General features: G+C 39.9%; 1 protein-coding gene across 1 annotated transcript in view; it reads left to right on the top strand.

Annotated features, from left to right (window-relative positions):
- LOC141755888 (ephrin type-A receptor 6-like) overlaps positions 1 to 21,859 on the top strand; it is a 67,893-nt gene that overhangs the window by 40,096 nt on the left and 5,938 nt on the right. The window contains exons 8-12 of the mRNA XM_074615203.1: positions 1,958 to 2,308; positions 13,964 to 14,088; positions 14,444 to 14,606; positions 17,296 to 17,401; positions 19,752 to 19,822. Of these exons, the coding sequence (XP_074471304.1) occupies positions 1,958 to 2,308; positions 13,964 to 14,088; positions 14,444 to 14,606; positions 17,296 to 17,401; positions 19,752 to 19,822 (816 nt within the window). The remainder of the gene's footprint in view (positions 1 to 1,957; positions 2,309 to 13,963; positions 14,089 to 14,443; positions 14,607 to 17,295; positions 17,402 to 19,751; positions 19,823 to 21,859) is intronic.

The raw sequence follows: 21,859 nt of genomic DNA, 5'->3' as shown, positions 1-21,859 counted from the left end.
AATATACAGGGTTCCTATGCAGTGTAGAGAAGTATGGAATTTGAGTTTAGTAATTTCCAGGTCTGGATAAGTATGGAAAAAAGAAATGAGAAGATGGAAAAACATTTCTGCCTCCAGACTGTTGCCCCTATTCTGTTTTCTAAAATATAAAATTCAGAATTTCTGAAAGTGAATTGATCATACAAGCAGCAGAGTGTTTTTCATGGTGTTTGGAGCAGCCAGAATGTTTACCACTCTGTGAGAGAGCACGGGCCGGAGCGAGATGATGTTGTCGAAAGCAACTCAAGGCTATGCGACTGAACACACGCTACTGTTAATGCCACAGCCAGGGCCAGCGTGTCCATATAGGCAAACTAGGCAATTGACTAGGGTGGCACTTTGGTGAGGAAATATGGGCCAACTATTCATTATGAGCAAAATAGCAACAATAATATATTAATAACCAACCAGGAACCAATAGCGGAGTGCTGTCTGTCATACTGGGCTGTTTTTGTTGAATTCTGATTGGCTCAGTCATTTTTATCGTGAACGTGGCGAACTGTGACTAGTGTTCCAGCTCACCTCAGCTTGTCTGGCTAGTCTTGTTTTGATTCAGTGCAGTGGCGACGTACTTATACAAACTGAGGAGATGTCATCCACTATCAAGTGTCTTGAAGGTCTTCAGCATCATCAGATTCTCTTTATACCACAAAAAACTGTATTAGTGTTAAATTACTGCCCGAAATTTTTTCGCACTATGCTCTATGGGCGCTCGCATAAAAGTCTCAAAGTCTTGGGATGGATTTCTGTCCCAGTCTATCCCTGTTGCTAATAGAGGGGCAGCATTATTGTTTTTTATCGCCTAGGGCGGCAGAAGTGCATGTGCCTGACCTGGTCACAGCCTGCAAAACAGCTCTGCCCCAAAGTGTAAGACACTGGAACATCGTCCAACTTTCTGTGTAAGACTGTGGACTGAGCGGAAGTTTTCTGAGGGCTGGCTTGATGATCCCAAATACAAAGCGTGGTTGGTTAACAATTCCAACTGGGATAAGAAAGCTGGATGCAAACCTTGTTTAAAATCTTGTCACGAGAGGATGCCTTCCCGAGTCACAAAGTCAAATATGGTCTGAAAAATCTGTCTGGAAACATATGGCATTTTGAAATGGAAAATGTGTAGGAACCCTGAATATCATGGAGCTAAATTTAGATATCCATATCTGAATTCCTCTGTATCTCAATTGTTATGATGTCCCTCATTCATGAACATGAGACTGTAGCCTCCATGAAATTGACGAGTAGCATGCTGAAATGAAACTCTTGGCGGCACTCTGAAAGCTTACCACCCACACGCCTACACAGAGATATTCAGAGACACTCTCGCAACTTCAGTTCTGATCACTTTGCCAAACCAAACATTGTAGAGTTTTGAAAATTGGAAAAAAATCAATTCTGTGTACTATCCAGGATATTGACACATAGGCTGTTGGAATAAAATACTGCAGAATAAGTTGAAAGCCAACCACCTACCCACCCACACACTTACCTACACACATGCACACACACACACTACAGATTCAAATTATGCTCACTTGCTGCTAAAGGTCTGTTAATTGACAGATTTTGATGATCATGTGCCCACTTTAGCTCAGATGAGTGGTGTATTTGCTGCTATACTTACACACAAACCTGCATTTTTGCACAGCAGTATGACACAAGTAAGATGTTATTGCTGCTCATTTCATCATTTTTTTTAAACCATAGACACTCATAGTGGCTCTCCCAAGAAATCTCCTGAAATGACACCAGTGATTATAGATTATGTTTTGTCCACTCTTGTATTGAATCAGACAATAACCACACTCCTCTACATGTGTTATGCTACATTACAGGAGTATTTCTTTAAAAAATATACCTGACAAAGTGACCAGTGAGTTATCAATGAGTAATCTCTCTCAAAACATCTTTTTTCTCTCTTCAGGGCCTCCGTCGGCTCCCAGGAACCTGGTCTCATTGATCAATGACACGGCCCTCTTCTTGCAGTGGATGCCTCCTAGCGACATGGGAGGCAGGAAGGACATCACTTACAACATCCTGTGCCAGCGTTGTGATGGAAGAGATGGCGACAGCGGTGTGACACAATGTGAGCCGTGTGAGGCAGACCTGCGGTTCATCCCACGGCCGCTTGGTCTGACCGGTACCTCTGTGGCAATACTGGATTTTGCGATGCACGCCAACTACACCTTCCACGTGGAGGCCGCAAATGGCGTCTCTGGGCTGGGGGTGTCTGCGCGCTCGCTGGCGAATGTTACCGTCAATACACACCAAGCTGGTGAGTTGTAGAGCTATTGTTCACTTCAGTGCTACTTTACACTTCTGTTTAAATTACTGTCTTCAAATCCAACTGTGGCAATGATGACAAGCAGATGTACCTCCCACAGAACTATCAGATTGACTTATATTGATATTCTTGACTTGGAAAAGATTTACAATTAATTGCTAATTTCATGAGTGCCTAAACAGATAATGGATTAATTGATTAATCCATCGACAAACAATTAATTGCACACATTTTAGATAATTGATTGTTTGTTTAATTCATTTATTAAGCAAAAATGCCAAACATTTGCTGGTTCTAGCTCCTCAAATGTGAGGATTCGCTAATTTTCTATCATTTTTCATCACTGTAATTGAAGAACTTCAGGTTTTTGGACTGTTGTAATGGTCGAGCAAAAAAAGACAAATCAGAGTCTTCACATTGAGCTCCACAGTCTTATTTGAACACTATTTTCTGATTAACTTATGCCTTTAAAAAATCTTTGAAAGATTAATAATGAAAACAGTTGTTAGTTGCAGCCATAAATTTCATAATTACAGAAATCAATTTTAAAACATTTTGCAGGGCTGAAATATTACATGGTAAGCTACAAAAAATATTGCACCACATTCATCATTTTAATCCTGCTGGCACGGGCAAAATGGCCATCTGGAATTGTGGGAATTTTCCCAGTGGACCATTCAGCTGGTGGGATGGCGGGGGGCCAAGCAAAACCGATAAAAAATAGTTTCCAAACTTGCAAACGAGCATGTTGCAAAAACTACCAGGATTTTTACTCCTTCACAAGTTCATCTTGGTGCTGCCCAAACATACCCGCCGAACGTAATAGCCTAACTTCCATGAGCATTGACAAGGTTTTCACCAAAAAAGACACTGAATCAAAACAAAAAAACGTATGTGGTAAAAGAGTTTGAGTCCTGCATCCACTATTTACCTTTTAGGGCATTGGTTTGGATTATCTGTGGACTGGATGTGAGTGACCAGATTAATGCTTATAATCACTTTATAGTGACTACTGGTAATATGACTATCCACTGTATTTGATAAATTAAACTGTATCTCAAGGCTTTGAGTTAAATTCCATAATGTTGGTGCATAGTGGCTGTAGGACGCTAGTGGACGCTAGTCGTTCCAAAAAATGGCAGATTTTAGTTTACGAGACGTCTGCAGTTTCTATATTACATTTGTTGTCCTTCAGGTGGACAGATTGTTGAGGGTTAATATTCAACCAGCCATATTTGGCTCTTAAATATTAATAAAGATTACATGCTTATGCTTGACATATGCTCATACTGTCGTTACGTAATACCTGATTCATAGCTCATAAATACTGCGTTTGCGAGCAGATGGATATTTATACTACAGTAACAGGAACATTTATTTATTCAGCTCCGCGGCCACATTTGCCTTTCTCCCTTCCGAGCACCCTGTGTCTTACTCCACAGTCCCCGTCTCTCCGTCCAGCTTAATGTGTCAAAGGTAAAGCACATCTCTGACCCCTGAATAGCTGATGGAGCCACCTTGACCTGAACCTAGTCCTAATTAGCCGTATCCAGCTGACCTGGGATCAACTACAGATAGATGTCCTCAAGGCGGCACCGTCTCGGGCTGAATTGGGGAAAAATAAGAGACCCGAGTGTTCCAGAGACTACTGGAACCTGAACCTGATATTTTAAGGGCAGGAGTATTGATGGAATAATTGATGGGGAAGGGTGAAATGAAGGAAGGAAAGGGAGTTGATTAATAAATTATACTGGGATGTATGTGCACATTTTCTCTCCTTTCAGCGAGCCAGTATTGAGATGAAATTCTGATGAGAACAAGACAGACTCTCATCAGTGGCTCAGATATAAAAATAAGGATTTGTGTGGATCTGCGCTGAATCGTCTTTGTGTGCAGTAATAGGCTGCCATAATTGTAGCAGTAAGATTGTCACATTCGTATTCTAGCTCACCAGAAAAAAATACTGAGACTGAAAGGAAGTGCAAAAAACATATCATACAACAGTTTATCATATTTTTGAGTTTTACAGACAACAAGCTGAAAGTTTGTTCTACATTTGGAGCCAAACTGTTGGCTTACAGACAGCTATTTGTACAATTACACGTAAAATAGATGGCAGGAACAAAATCTCTTAAAGACATCTGGTCTGATCTCCCAAGTCTCGGTTTTGCGGTCTCTTGATCACAGTGATGCTGTGTGATATTTACACAAGACAAAGAGTTCTGACAATTCTAACATGCTGATGTTTAGCAAGTATGACGTTGACCATGTTCACCATCTTAGTTTGGCCTGTTAATATGCTAACTTTTGCCAATTAGCAGCTGAGCATGAATGTTATTAGTTAGCAGTTAATTCGAAATTAAAAATCCGGACATCAGCGACCAAATTAGTTTGAAAGAAAATTAGGTAATATCTTTGAATTGCATATATACATAGCATCACAAATAAACAAATATTAAGCTCGTCTGAACAGCTATGAGTTATGCAGTGATGTTGTTATCAGAAGGGTGAATGGACTATTGTTGTGTCCGTGGACACAGTGAATAAACAAAGTTGCGCGAGAAAAGTAAATGATTTAACTTTTTTCAACTCGTTTTGCTTTTTTTATTTATAAAAGAGACTAAAAAAATATGGGGCGAACAATAATATAATGCGATTTATACGAGTAGCATCAGTTAGATTACTTCCTCTTTGGGGAGAGATGTTTGACAGTAGAACGTCCTCCAACTTTCTGTGTAAGACTGTGGATTGAACAGCCATAATGGGTAAAAGTAAGTTTTCCGAGGGCTGGCTTGACAATCCCGAATGTAAAGCCAGGTTGACAAAGGATTCCAAATGGGAAAAGAAAAGCTAGATGCAAACTTTGTGTAAAATCGTTCAACATCTCCAACATGGGGGAGGCAGCAATTGTCATCCATATGCAAGGGCAAAAAGCACTGTAGTCTTGTCACAACAGATGTCAAATATGGTCTGAAAATCTATCAAGAAGTCTGGAAATTTGAATCTAGAAAAGTATGAAATTTTGAAATGTAAAATGTGTAGGAACCCTGTCTTGACCTGATAGAGGAAAAGTCAGGGGATCACCAAAGGCAGTAAGATTCATCTTGAGGGGGACACGAATGTCTGATCCAAATTTCAAAGCAATCCTTCAGATAGTTGTGGAGATATTTCAGTCTGGACCGAAGTGGTGGAGCAGCTCCAGACTTTGAAGTGTATTAAAAAATATTATAATTTTCTTATTAAATTATTATCATTTTCTACCAACCTTTCTGTGTTTATTGGCTTTCTGTAAGGATTAAGTATAGTTGTGTTCATGCTTCTGTCAGCCGTTTCTCAGAGTGCATGGTTGACAAGTGGGGTTTCAATTATCTCATCACCGTCATAATGGTCTTGAATCAGGCTCCTTCTCGTTTAAGAAAAGTTAAGAACTTCAACTCTCATTTCTCGTCGCTAATTCTCCCCTAGTATACAGTGAAAAATATTGTATCAAAGTATTATTTTTTGAAATGTTTTGCCGATAGGCTGTCATCATACCGCCGAAACCAGGTGTCAGGTGTGTTATGTGTCACTTCACACCCATCTCTCTGGCAAAAGCCGCTAGACTCACGGCAGGAAGTAGGAATGCAAACTAATCTCTGTAGAGGAGGAGAAGCAGCCTGTGGGGATGTTTCCATTAGGATGTTTGGATTGGATTAACTTGTCAAACTGCCTTTACCTCGGTAGACACACTGTATGAACACGTAGCGAGGCACGCATGCGAACAAGCAAGCGAACAAATCATCGTATGATATTTGCATTCACATTTGCTTCACCCGTGTACCACCTACAGACATTCATACGGTCCGTGAATCGTTTCCCAGCTCTTCTCTGTGCTTGTTTTTCTCTCACCCACACACACACACGACTCATTATCTGTAGTTCACTGGACTGGGTTTACAAGAGTCCACAGGTAATAATTCACAGTATCATGCATGTGCCGAATTCTTCTAAATAACTCCCGCAGATGTAAACGAACAAGTAACATGCATGTGTCACTTAATATGTATCTAACAGAGAGGAAAATCATTCAGGAAGCTTCTTGATGATGCCGTCGAATAACAGGCCGATACAATTTATTTAAACTCTTCAGACATGTCTGTTATGAAATGCAAAAACATTTGTCCAGCACTCCAAAACGTACGATAAATTCAAATGAGGTGGAGCATTCATTGAGCTGAGAGAAAGGCCCGTTGTAAACTTGGGATGGACAGGCTCATTGCCAATTAACGCAGACCGTGCAAGGTGATTCATGTAATTGATTGTGATATTACGTCAATGATGGAATAATAGCCAATCAAAAGCAGAATTAGCAATTAGCTAGATTTCTTTAGTGAGGACTGGCGATGATTTATTTTCTGTTGGCATGTTATCTGTTTGTAAATTGCATATTAATGCTTCATTATGCTTTTAATTACGCTAAACCTTCTCTTCCCTATCGCCTGTGTGCTTGTCTAACCTTGATAAGTTATAATGCCCAGTTAAGCAAGATGCATGATCGCACAGAGTGGCGCGTTCATTGCCTTCAACGATATGATACACCGGAGTTATCATTCAGTTCAGTAAGAGCTGAGTATTTGTTTAGTCATAGAATCTCAGACGACACATTTAATCATCTTGAATGGCTCTTTGTGCGCACTCTGCTCCACACTTAATCTCACTTTGTAAAGCAGGATGCTGATTTTCTGCTTGTTGAAGCTGATGAAGGTCGGCCGCTTTTGTCTTAACGCCTCTCAAGGCAGCAATGCAGAGCAGAGTGAACGCGATGATCTCTGTGTTTATGAACAGCAAACTGCACTCCGCTCAAAATACTCTGTAGTTATTGCTCGACGGAGCGTTTCTCACCGGCGACGAGTCCTCCCACAACTTCTCACTGCAGTATTCTGTGAAGAGGCACAGAGAAATCAGTGCAAATTTGTGTGAGGTGTTTGCTGCACTGAGGAACTATGTGCTCCTCCAACAGGAGCAGGGAGACGAGCACAAAGATAGACTCGCTCTGTGTTAAAAGTAGGGCTGTCAAAGTTAACACGATAATGATTCCTTAAGGCAAATTTGTTTCAACGCCACTAATTTCTTTTACGCATTAACGCAACCTAAGGAATCCATTAGTAACCTTGTTATACTAGCTTGTCATGAAGGAGATTAAATAACGCTCCAAAGTTAAAGCTGTATTTTGGCGAGGAAAAACTCTCATGGGCATTTTCAAAGGGGTGCCTTGACCTCTGACCTCAAGATATGTGAATGAAAATGGGTTCTATGGGTACCCACGAGTCTCCCCTTTACAGACATGCCCACTTGTCATTGTTTTGTGTTGTTAATTGATTTATAATAATAAATATATACATACATTTGCATAAAGCAATCATATTTGCCCACTCACATGTTGATGAGATAATTAAATACTTGACAAATCTCCCTTTAAGGTACATTTTGAGCAGATAAAAAATGTGTGATTATTTTGCAATTAATAGTGATTAACTATAGACAATCATGTGATAAATAATAATTAATTTAATCAATTGACAGACCTAGTTAAAAGTAATCCTGATGGCTGAAAATGTCACTATTGAGCCTTTGAAAGTTTTGAGTGAAGATTACACTTGTGAAGTTTACATGTGTTTTTATCTGTTGGTGGGACAGATTAGTTTTTTAAATTAGCAAAGCATAGAAGACTCAAAATTAATTGAATTACATATCTAATTGGATCAAATCATTCGCAAAATGTGAGAACCAATGATGCATTGATTCTTTGCCGAAATAATCAAAATTGAATAGCTGTCGGTTTAAATGGTTAAATCCCTGCAGAGTTGTGCTCATTGTCTTTCACTTCATTGCTGCTCTGCTACTACACTACTACATATCATGCTGGTGTTCTTCATACTGCTGTAGTTTTTAAAATCAGATAAATAAACACAATACTTATTCATTATTAAGTAATTAGTAATAAGTTTTAATGGTATTTTTTGTGTTTTCCTCTGACTCATTGTTGGTAATATTAGACTAGAACAATCAGTATGTTTTTAAGTCACATTACATTCATAGGTGTGCTTGTACTGTTTAGCCTGTGGTACGTAGGTTGATTATAGCTGCACACGTACAGTGAGTTCATCGCCATGACATTGTTTTAGGATTGCCAAATTTTAGAGCTCATGCAAAATGATCCATTCAATCATCAAAATATGTCAGACATACATCTATATTCCATAAATATCTATGACATGGTGTTATGTACTGTGAGGAGGTACAATGAGTTGTTTTTTTACTGAACTATTGCTGTTTTTTTTCATTGCTGCAGGGCTTGTTTTTTGGCATGGATGTCATTTTGTGATGCAAATTTTCTGTTCACTGTACATGAAAGATCAAAGATGAATTTTGTGTTTATTATACATGTAACACATTGCCACACAAATACATTTACTGTATAAACACACAAGTACATATCCTGTTCCTGTGTTCTACAGTATTGTACAGTACTGACTTTTCCCAGTAACATTTGACCTACTGTTAAAATGGGAATGTAAAAAGCTCAGTGCGATACACATTCAGCGAGACAAATCTGACATTCTGGTATAGTACAGTAAGCAGTCAGTGTCAACAAGACAGAGATTTGTATATAAGAAACATTTCCAGGGTTGACTGGTGAAAAAACATGGTAACATTTTGACCAGTCCAGCTCACATGTTGACAAGACATCTTTTCATTTTGGTGGCGTTGTCCAGTTTATTGACACAGTTGTGACAACTGCACTTACAATTTAGAGAAGACTGTTTCACAAAATGAGCCAAAGCAGTTGAGAAAAACTGTACCAGTGGCATAAAAATGTTGTGCTGGTTCATAATGTTTGTCTTGTTGTTTCCTCTCACACAAGTGCAAAATGTATTTGTTTTTTATAGCCCTTTTACTAGAGTATGGGACTGCTTTGAAGAACACTATAGAAATGATTTATTCAATGTATAACTGTACTTATAGTATATTATAAATGTCAGTGTGCCAGGTGTGCTGTATGTACAATATGTGTTTCTATGGGCTGCTGCTACTAGTTTGGTTAGAAAGGCTCCTGAGAAGAGGTTTATGTAGATTTAATATGAACCTTAAATTCACCTCACTCTGTAAATTACTTTCTGTTTACTAACTTACTTTACTTTCCTACTTCTAATCGATCAGTTTGGTCTTAGTCAAACAGTTGTTTTTTATGCTTTTTTCATGCTGAATGATTTTTTTCCTAAAACTTATGAGAACATCTCTGGTGAATTAGAAAAAGAGATTTAAAGTGGTGCTTTTGTGGGATTCTCGGTGGATAGTTTCAGGAATCTGTTGATTAAATCAACTAATCAATTAGTCGACGAAATCGTATGAGTGTTAGTCAACTAAGAATTTCTTTGGTCGAGGACAACCCTAGTTATTTGCTTTTGCAAAACAATAACAACAAGAGTCATACAAAGTTCTCACATGCTAAATCCACGTGTGAACATTTCCCACAGTTTTGTGGTGTCCTGATTCAGGAGATTTTCTCTCTTTTACTTTGCTCTCTTCCCCTCTCCCCAGTGGATTCCCTTCTGTTTTCATCTTCTTTGCTGTGGGAATAAGGCTGACGTCTATTTATATGCTCAGATGCTGGGGAGATGCAACCTCGTGGGATTTCTTTACAGCTCTCCCTGCTCACTCTGTCTCTCTCTCGCTCTCTCTTTCTCTCTCTCTTTTGTCCTTTCTTTATTTTTTTCTGCATCTGTAGTTGAGGGTTAACCTATTTTTACACCAACTAAAGAGCTTATAGGTTGTCAATTAGCTTTTGACGTGTTGTGATTGAACCATGTAACCTGTAATGACCATAATTGTTTTTCTTTAAGCAGCAAAGCAGCAGGTTTCTAACCAGTGGATTGATTTATCCTGATCCTAAAATACCTTGTTGCATAAGAGTTTAAAGTTTTTTTTTAAAGAGTTTTCTCATATTGCAAAAATGACCACACACAGAAAACTCCACTCCTCAAGCACACACATGCATGGTGATAGATACATAACATTATACTGTATGCTGCAGACAGAAATCCCCTCTGGTAATGTGATTCTCACAGAAGTGGGTTATGCATATTTATCTGCCTGGTTTCACTGGTGCCAACTGAAAAACATCATAATTTCTTATTAAAACAGGACATTTATGGGCACCATACTTAGATATGTTTTACCTGATCTATTCAAATCACAAATTTACTTATTCGTTTAAAGTTTAGGGTCTGTTCATGCATGATTGTGATGATTGTAAAGGCATGTAAAACTAATAATAAGCCATCACAAACCATCTCAAACATACTCGTGAACAATATTTTTATGTTTAATATATACACAATATTTTATATACTACAGAGTGACAAAACGTGACTTCGGACCTGATTTAGACTGTAGACATCTCTGCTGTCTCACTCGTATAAATGTACCGGGTCGGGACACATGCGTGTTCGCATATGCAGGCTCACGTGTGGTCAGAGCCTCCTCCTCTGCCTGCTTGCCTTCACTCATACACTGCGCGCGCCTTCTCGCGTACTCGCTCCCCCTCTAGACGTGAACGCGCACACACACCACACTGCACAAGAGTTAGTTTAGCTCTGAGAATATCTAGTGAATGTACAGTGGACGTTTGTGCAGAAATAACTGCTGCAGCTCCTCCAGACCAACAGAGGTTTCCCGTGTCTTGTGAAGTGACGGGGCTCCGCAGCAAGAAACGTTGTCGTCTCGTTACCGACCGGGTGCCGGTGTCTTCCTGTTCATTCCGACTGCGGGCGGAGACGATAACGTTACTCGCTGCAAAGCCACGCTGCCTCAGCCTGCGCTGAAGCAGGAAAAGCCAACACTAGTATCAGCATTGATTCATGGAGAGACCTTCGTCTGGTCAGCTAACATTACTGCCAAGCAGCTGAAATATAGAGTGATATTGTAGTTTTAGCTGACGTGTGTCGCCTCACTGTTTGGAGCGATGCTCGTTCATGTCTATTTAGAGCGAGCAAGCCCGACACTGACTTCCGTTGATTTCACGGCCACAGGTGTCGCTGTTAACAAGCATTTCTGAAAGTTACAAACAGTCCCTTTAAATCACAATCTTATTGCGATTTTAAATATTTTGCGATATGCTGAGTATTGCGATATATTGGGAATTATTACCTTTTTTCAACTGCAAATTAGTGCTGACCGATAAATCGGATTTTCGCATAAGACTGCCTGAGCCATGATGATCAAGAAAAAACATTATTTACGGATGGTTATCAAAACCCGGTATTAAACGGGTCATGCAGGCCTACTGCAAATTATGCAGTTTTTCAGCATGAGATACAGTTTTCACTCTGTTCATCTCAGAGTTTTCATTCACATATTTTGATGTGAGAGCTCAAGAGACCCCTTTGAAAATGGCAATGTCAGTTTTTCCAATGGATTCCTTAGGTTTTCTAGTTTCACATAATACCCATATCTTCACTCTAGCTTTAAGACTGAACCCACTACATCCTCTGAAAGACAGAAGAGCGACTGGGTTGTTGTTAAGAGGTTAATAGTTTTAGTACTTGGCATCTGTGTATCAATACGCAAAATGTCGGGATACTATGCTCTATACATTTTTTCCCCCACCCCTAGTAAGTTGAATGTATTGCGGCTTTGGGCTGTTGGTTAGAAAACACAAGCCATTTGAAGATTGATTGTCATTTTTCACAAATTTCTGATATTTTCCAGACAAAAAAACAATCGGCCCTACGGTGCACCTTTAATTTGCTTTATGTTCCCATTGTTCACATTGGCAATATGCTCATACATCAATCAGACAGAAACAATAAAATATCTGAAATGCTTCCAGCTACCTGTCATATAATTCACCTTTGACAACTTGCTGAAGGAATTGTTTAAAGGAGCTGGTGTTATGTTGTGCGCTTTGTAATAATGACTGCTATTTTTCTCGTGTATACCCTGCACTGGTCATCATTAAGCTAAAACATTCAGGCATGGCATGGTTGACATTCACAAAGCAACTCACTGGAGTTTGTCCTTGCCTGTGCACTTTTGCACCGAGTATTCTGTCAATACAAGGTGTATATTTTTGTTGGTGCGTCTGCTGTGTTTGCTATTAATAACAGCAGCCACACTGAGAGGCTTGAGATATTCCCACAACATCTCCAGGTGCTCCGTGCGGCTCAGGCACCACCTGCCATCAGCATGGAGGGGACACGTGTTATCTGAAATAACATGGCTTACATGGCAGATGTGTCATCTGACACAGTCCAATGATTGAGATCCTATCCATGAGTGATCCATGTGTGTTGATATCGTCTTGTGGCTGTGTCACAAACAGGACGTAGTTTAGGTTCATAAAGAAAAACGCACATTCAAACAGACTCGAGTCATGCGTCTGAATTTGTGCATTGTAATACAAAAAGTTGGACACACCTTAAATTTACACATTTGTCACCTCGAGTGTGCGTTTTTGCAGGAGTCAGCATCAAACTCTTGCCTCCTGCGTGCACCATTTTTCTCTCTGTTCTTATTTTGTTTTAATACAAAGTCGAAATAGTGGAGCTGCTGGACTGTGAAGCCGAGTGTCTGGGCCGAGCCGATGCGAGGAAACTTTGGCCTCTTGACAAGATGTGAAAGTCGCATCTGAAGCCCAAAGCGTCCAAGTTAATACAGTAACGCGTGTCACCTTTCTGAAGTGCCTTTCTGTGGCCTTTTGTGCTGTAGCAGGTTATCTGCTTCTCTGAGCGTGAGGACAGTTAAAGACGCCAATCCAGGCTTGAATTTGTATTCCAGCAGTGATCTCCCGAAAAGCACGCTCGACAACAGAGGGACCGGCTCTATTAGTTTGCCAAATCATATTCTGTTCAAGCGAAGGCTTTATGAATAATTGATGGTAAATATTTGAATCTCTGCTGGGTGATTTTGTGTCTCCTCAGCAGCCTTTTGCAAAATATTCCCCCAAATTCAGCAATAATGACAAACATGATAAACAGTTGCTGTACGGCGAGTGGTTTGGTTAACAAAAATGTTCCTCTCAGGCCGCAGATCATACTGGAGCTGGACAGTAAAACGGTTGTTTCTTGGCCCTCCTTTTCCCTTTGGGTATTCCTGTGATACTGAAACCATTTCTCTTCCAAACGAGGTTGTTACATTTCTCAAAAGTTGTTTTTTTTCGCAATTGTCTTCTGAAAACTGGAGATGTAATGTATGCAGCATGCATTTTTCTCAGGCTCTCTACTTCAGATTTTCTTTCCAGTTTGTTGTTATGAAACTTTTTGCTCAATGTTGATATATTTTTTGTGATGGCTGAAGATACTTTTAAAAAAAGTGTCTTGCAGTCGTGTGTCTGAACTCGGTGGATTCACTTTAGAGTTCACTGCAGTAGCTCCAGCAATAAATGGATGGAATCAGTCATTTCCTCGTTCCCCCGGGCCTCTCGGACAGGTGACTCAGTCCTGCTGCAAACTCACCATTTGTCTTGCTTTCTTTTTCTTTTTTCCCCAAATCCTTATACTTTTACGTCATGAATCACTCTTAGGCACCGAACCCTTAGTACATAAGTTAGTCACTATGTCTAATAGGCTCATTGTTTTGTAATCACAGCTGTGACTGTGTCCTCAGGTCCTGCTCTGGTGGGTGTAGTCAGGAAAGACTGGGCCTCTCAAAACAGCATCGCCCTCTCCTGGTCAGAAGTGGAACAGCTGCCCTCAGACATAGTGGACTATGAGGTCAAATACTTTGAGAAGGTAACATCTTTTATTATACTGAAAAAGATAGTTTTATGTTTATGTAACATATGTGTTACTTAGTGATCACAGCGATGCACCTTACGTGATTATATACACATCACACAATCACTGCTCACAGAACAATTTGCATTGTTAGCGTGCAGAAAATGTAAGTGCAGAGCATCCCCAATGCGTTGCTATCTCCACTTTGTTCACCATCTGCTCTGAGAGTTAATAGGATGAAAATGATGTGTTTTGTTCAAACGTTGCTGTGATAATGGCCTTATGCAAACATATGTTTGTCTGTCCTGCCAAAACTTGCTTTTGTTCATCATCTCTGGCAATCTGTTTCTGCTTTTTGTTTTTGATTTAGGAGCAAGAGCAGCTGAGCTACTCATCAACGCGGACCAGAAACCCCAGCGTGGTGGTGACGGGCCTCAGACCCTCGACTGTCTATGTCTTCCATGTTCGCGTTCGCACTGCTGCCGGCTACACAGCGTACAGCCCCAACTTTGAGTTTGCCACTGCAGCTGAGGGTACGACTGTGGTGGGAGGGAGCATGATGGGAATTGTGCCTTTGTTTGTGTTTATACTGGCTGTGTTTTAGGAAGGAATGGAACTGATATTAATCGCAAATTAATCAAATCTTTTTATCTATTCAAAATGTACCTTAAAGGTAGATTTATCAAGTATTTAATAATCTTATTAACCTGGGAGTGGGCAAATATGCTTGCTTTATGCAAATCTATGTAAATATGTATTATTGGAAATCAATAACAACACAAAACAATGACAGGTATTGTCCAGAAACCCTCACAGGTACTGCATTTAGCATAAAAAAATATGCTCAAATCATAACATGGCAAACTGCAGCCCAACAGGCAACAACAGCTGTCAGTGTGTCAGTGTGCTGACTTGACTATGACTTGCCCCAAACTGCATGAGATTATCATAAAGTGGGCATGTCTGTGAATGATGACTCGTGGGTACCTACAGAACCCATTTACATTCACATATCTTGAGGCCAGAGGTCAAGGGACCCCTTTGAAAATGGCCATGCCTGTTTTTCCTCGTCAAAATTTAGCACAAGTTTAGAGCGTTCCTTCGCAACAAGCTAGTATGACATGGTTGGTATCAATGGATTCCTTAGGTTTACTAGTTTCATATGACGCCAGTATCTTCCCTTTAGCTCTAAAATGGGCCCGGTACAAGCTAATATTCGGAAGTTGCGTTAATGCGTTAAAGAAATGAGTGGCATTAAAACGAATTTGCGTTAACGCGTTATTATCGCGTTAACTTTGACAGCCCTAGTTGAAATTCTAATGGATATAAAGTTGTTGTTTTTTTAAACAATGCACAGGAGAAGAAAGGAACTTTAAAGCCAGAGATGTGAAGTCATCGGCGTTGATCAACAGCCTTGTAAAATCTCGGGGGACATTTTATGGTCATTCTTTGCTATGGATCAGTGAAACCCATCAGTGCTTCTTCAGGCATGAGCCATTTATTTAAATGTTTATAAGCTCTGTAAGTTCCTGATGCACACATAACGCTCCACTGATTCTAATCCTGAAATATACAGGAATGCACATCCTCCTACAAGATACACACCTTAGGTGATGAATATGTAGATGTCCACCTTCACATTCTCATACTCCCATATGCATCCGGTGTTAGTCCATTTATATACTCGGATTGTGCTTCTATAAATGTGTCATCTGTTCTCTCACCTTGTTACGTACAGTGTTCACTCTCACATAGTGTTATGTCACAGAATGCAGTGATTTATACTTTTTTCATGTTCACCTGTTTTCCTATTTGCCTTCATTCTATACCAACAGTTGGGGAAGTATTAAAACGTTATCCTCAGTTAAATGTAGAATAAATGGTACTTTGGATTACTAAATAAATGTGTTGATTTCAACTAGGGCTGTCAAAATGAACACGATTACACGTTAATGAAAAGTCATTTTAATGCATTAACGTAACTTGCAAATCCTAGGCTGTAGTGGGCTCAGTTTTAAAGCTAGAGTGAAGATACTGGCATCATACGAAACTAGAAAACCTCAGTTTGCCATGTTATGATTTGAGCATATTTTTTATGCTAAATGCAGTACCTGTGAAGGTTTCTAGACAATATATATTTATTTTTTTTGTTGTTAATTGATTTCCAATAATAAATATATACATACATTTTCATAAAGCAAGCTTATTTGCCCACTCCCATGTTGAAAAGAGTATTAATACATGATAAATCTCCCTTCATGGTACATTTTGAACAGATAAGAAAATGTGCAATTAATTTGCGATTAATCGCGATTAACTATGGTCAATCATGCGATTAATTACAATTAAATATTTGAATCGATTGACAGCCATAATTTCAACAGATGTCACTGAGATGTCCATTTAGTGATGCATCAGGAAATATTTCTGGCCTCTGTCTCCTGTTACCTCTCAAGGTTTTGATAGAAATAAATAGACATACCGCTAAAGATAATGGTAATATTTGCCAGAAACTGATGCACAAAAATGCACAATCAAGAAGATATAATTATTTTTAAACCATGTCATGTCAGGTTTTATCACAAAGAGCAAAGCAATTTGTCACTAAGTTGAGTCGTAAGGATCTGTTGTCAAAACTGTCTTTTAAAGATAATTATTTTCTTTATGAAAATATTTTTCCATATGCATATTTTGTTGTTTGCTCACCGGAAAATGTGCAGAATAGTTTAAAACAGCTTTTAGTTACATAGAAGACTTTCCAACATACCAGTGGAAAATGAAAAGAAGTCGTGGTTTTAAATAGATTTATGCGAGCGCTGAGCCAAATTTCGCAGTGAACATGATGGACTGCTTATGTATCTCAATCTGGTTCTTTTTCTGGCATTTCAGTCTGATTTAGGCCATGAATTCAGAACAGAAGCAGAGCAATTACAGGAATTTAAAATGAGCATTTTATATGATTAATATGATTAATGCGGTTGCATTGTTCATAGATATGTTTAAGAAGGACAACCTAACAATAAGGATACTATAAACTGCCTGGATGCCTTCTATTTTCAATAGTGATGAATTTACAAGCACAGAAACTGAATATAATTTTCATCATCATGTTCAGTAAATTGCAACAGCTTCATGTCACGTACTGTGTCAGTTCTCTGGTTATGTTAACAGGTAGTGACTGGTCTGACTGGGCTGGTTTTCCTTTGTTCTCTCTTTCCTCAGATCCTGATATCGCTGATCAGGGTCAAGTCCTGGTGGTCGTCACAGCGTCTGTAGGAGGCTTCTCCCTGTTGGTCATCCTCACCCTCTTCCTCCTCATCACTGGACGGTAAGACGCCCCCTTTATCTCTTTGGTGCTGGCTTATCGTTAACACACACACACACACACACACACACACACACACACACACACACACACACACACACACACACACACACACACACACACACACACACACACACACACACCTCTGTGCTTCTCTTCTCATAATCTCCAGAGTGACGCTTCAACCAGAAGTCTGTTAATGGATTCTCTTTTTGCCACCAAGCAGACGCTCTTATTTTCCAAATGGCTGAACCAATTTTCTGCCTAATTACTCAGCATGTAATGCATGTACCAGCAGTTTGCTCCGTTCCATTAACTTCCACAGGTTAGCTCAGACCGTTGTCTTCACTCCGCCTCTGGTTCACAGGGTTTTACCATTAGTGGCACTTATTAATAAACAATGAAAAATGACCCAGAATCTGTGGGTAATTTGTCTGGATTTTTACCTCATTATGTTACAAGCTGAAGTGATAATCTTTGATCACACAATTTGCAAACATCATATGCTGCAAATATCTGAACTCAAATGGGAACATTGTGTCTCACTTTATAGAAAAACAAATAGATTCAAATACTTCCCAAACAACAAAAGGTAGACAACGTGCTTCATGCGAGAACATTTGTGTCCTAAATCTCTTTCTCATTTATTTTTTGAAGTGCAAGTGTTCCAGGTCGGATTCACAAAACTCTCATCTGCACAAACTTGTCGTAAATCGCTTGTTTCAACTTGATGAACGCCTCCCATTAATGACCAGGTGCATGTCAGTGAGATTTGATCATTAGCATAATCAACAGCAATAAGTTGCTATGTAAGGCTATAAAGGTTCATTAACAATAATGTTACCCAATCGTATATACAGTATGTAAACTCTGCCTCGGATTAAGACATTATAATGTGTTGGATTTAGGGGGATCTATTAGCTGAAATGGAATATCCATCCATCCATTATCTGTAACCGCTTATCCCATTCGGGGTCGCGGGGGTGCTGGAGCTGATCCCAGCTGACATTGGGTAAGGCGAGGTACACCCTGGACAGGTCGCCAGACTATCACAGGGCTGAAACATAGAGACAGACAACCATTCACACTCACATTCACACCTACGGGCAATTTAGAGTCAACAATTAACCTGCATGTCTTTGGACTGTGGGAGGAAACCGGAGAACCAGGAGAAAACCCACACTAACATGGGGAGAAAATGAAAATTGGAAAGAGAGGAGTGAGCGGAGGGGTATTCAATTGGTTGCAATCTGCAACCTCACCTCTAGATGTCACTAAATCCTACACACTGCTCCTTTAGTCAAACACGTATAGTGCCTCTTAAGAACAAATCTGTTTGTACGAGTGGTTCTTGCATGACAACATACCAGTTTCCAAAGATGTGCCCTGAAGATGTGTGTGTAATCCACATTTCAACACATATTAAATATGACAACAATTCAATGAATGTATTTTGGGAAAGGTTTGTATTGCTTGGAAAATCTCAGATATCTACTTCTGCTATTTCTGGGTTCCCTTCTGTCTGTTACTGTATACGTGAGCCCACATCAGAGCTAACCAGATATCTGTCTGAAACCTGCTCCTGTCCCTCCATTACGTGTACTAGAGAGATGTGGATGACAGTTATATACTGTTTCAGCCTTCTCAGGTGCCAATATTGGGCCACAATACAGAGGCAGAAAGACTACAGTATGAATGAAACTTAACAAAACCTGTTTGATCTCTAATTTCTCTTTGACTCAGGTTCAACTGAGTAAATAAAAAAAAACTGGCTTCTGAACTATTTTCATTTAAATAAACTCCTCTAAAGTCAAAGGTTTCAAAGTATCAGCGTATTTTAATCCTATGGCAACATTTTCAAAGGGCAGCCTTCTCCTGTGTGGTTTGTATATGGAGGATGCACATTGTTCTTTTTGCTGAATACTAGTGTTTGATTGCTACTTTTGTCCCAACTCTCCCTCTCTGTGGAGACTGAGCCTTGAAAGCTTTGAACTCATGCGACTGTGAATAGGATAAAAGCTGGAAAATGGAAGAAAATAAAAAGAACCACATAAAGGCAAGAACAGAAATTGCTCTAAATGAATGGGTTATAGAAAAGAGGAAAATGTCTCTCTGTTTTTACACCAGAGATGTCTTTACAAAGCAAACGACTGGTGATGCGGCAACAGTTTCAAATGTTCACTTTTCCACCTTTTGTCACGACGGCAGTAAATCTGTTAGATGTCGTGATTGTCTTCTGCCGATAATGTCAACTAATTTAACACTGAGAGGGTTGAGGATGGTGAGGAAAAATAAGATTTATGTGGTGATGAAGGTGATTCTTACTCTGTGGCCATCTGGTTCACCTGTACAGGTGTCAGGGGTACATTAAAGCCAGGATGAAGTCAGAGGAGAAGAGGAGGACTCGCTTCCACAGTGGACATGGTACTGTATATCATGTTATTTACTGTGTGTGTGTTTTTAATTGCTTGTATGTCTTCTCACACTGTTGAGCATGCATTCTTCAACAGACTGCATGCTCCAGCTCCCAGGGCTTTTGACACAAGCTACTCAAAGAGCGGTCACAGTTTGCCTCAGAGTTTTTTTTTTAATGCAGTTTTTATCCTGATCCACCACTCACCGATTATTGGATTGTGCCAAAACTCGGGTAACCGCTGTTCCATTTTAAGAATTACACGATTGACCCAAGTGTGGCTCAACAATTGCAGATACAAACAGGTTTATTGATTGGCGCCACAGGGGAGGCGCAGCAGCATTCTTGGGGAACAAAATGGTGTCCTGTAATTTACTAAGACAGTTCAGTGAGAGAGCTCTTGTAGGATTCGATCCGAGGCCTGCAGGGACACAAGTGTGGCTCATGAAACAAATCCAACCGTTCTACCATCTTATCTGTGGGCCAGATTTGGGGATTTGTGATTGATCCAAGAAGAAGGACTGTGAATGAAAATATTGTAACATGCTGACATACCAACACCTCCACACAGACACACACACACGTACACACACACGTTGTGTCTGTGCAAAGAAACCGACACAAGGCCCGTGTGTATTGGTGTCTTCAAATGGGGTCGTGTTTACCGTGTTCAGGAGATGAGTCCATATGGACCCTCTTGTGGTATTCACAACCTCGTAAGTGGAAAGTTTCTGAAATCTCCGAGTTCACAAGTTGTGTTTGTTGATGTTGTCAGAAATGGCGGTTGCCATGGAAGTTGATTTCTCTGTGCATAATAAGTTGATATATTGTAATTTTAGTTATTGTTTTGCTTTGTAATTTTATAATATGTCTGAGGAAAATGTTGATATTCTCAACGGTCTCATCTTTTTCCTCTATCATTATGCCTTTGCATATCCTGCATTATGTTACCCACTTGCTAACTTGCTAAATTGTTAGCCTCTGTGGCTTCTAGACGCCGACAGAAATGTTAATATCGCCGTTGCTTAGCAGCGGTGTTCTCACGACTTAACCACTTGAACGCCAAGCATATTGTGTACACAGCTTGTAAACACAAGCTCACAAGTTTCATTTGAATGCACCATATGTGTGCACAACTACTGTTTGTCTTTATGCTTTCTCCTTTTCCCCCAGTGTACAGAAAGTTGGATCGACTTTTGCTGCAGAATTATCTAGTCATACTTTTTTTAATTTTGCATATCATCTAGTTTTACTTGCAGCTCATGATGAAGACTGATAACAGTCTTGCTGATACAAATATGCATGTACATTATGAGCCTTTTCTTCAAATATTATGAAATAATTTGAGTAGTTCTAATCCTCGCCTCCCACAGTCCTTTCTTGTTTGTCTGTTCTTGTGTGCTGCGGAGGCATCACCTAGACAGGGGATGCCAGCAGGCTCAACAAACTATAAGAAAAGGCTTGTTCTGTTATAGAGCTGAGCTTAGACACCCTGGAGACAGAGGCAGAGTGTAGACTCCAAACTGGAATCTATCTCAGACGAAGCCTTCAACCCTCTACAATATGAGCTGACAGAGCTATAAAGTACATTTAGTCCCCAGCTCATCTGCTCGAGGTGTACCAGGGGCTGCTTCAACTTATCATTTGTGCCAGTCATCATGCACAGCGCTCACTGCAGCATCGTCCCCAGCCCCAGCCAGAGAGGAGGATACTGAAGCCTGGCTGCCTGCAATGTCTTTATATACGCTGCTCTGGGGCATTTTCTTTCTGAGCTCCTTTTTTTTGCCGTTTTTCCTCCATCCCTTGACGAAATAACAGAGAAAAAAACTTACAGTGGAAGCAAATACAACATTAATTGTGGTCTCATACAGCTGAAGCCAGAATCAACTTCTCGCACAGCCTCAATAAAAATTACATCATATGCTTCAATATATCCAAATTTCCTGCAGCAGCGTAGTCCAAAGATAACATCTTTATGCAGGCAAAAGCGTCCGAATGAAAGATTCATTCTGCATTTTGAATAAATTAAGAAAATGACGACATTGTGG

This window comes from Sebastes fasciatus, chromosome 2 (assembly GCF_043250625.1).
Source record: "Sebastes fasciatus isolate fSebFas1 chromosome 2, fSebFas1.pri, whole genome shotgun sequence".
In the NCBI taxonomy this organism is placed as follows: Eukaryota; Metazoa; Chordata; class Actinopteri; order Perciformes; family Sebastidae; genus Sebastes; species Sebastes fasciatus.
Note: the sequence above shows the minus strand (reverse complement) of the source record. Positions and strands in the feature narration are given on the sequence as shown.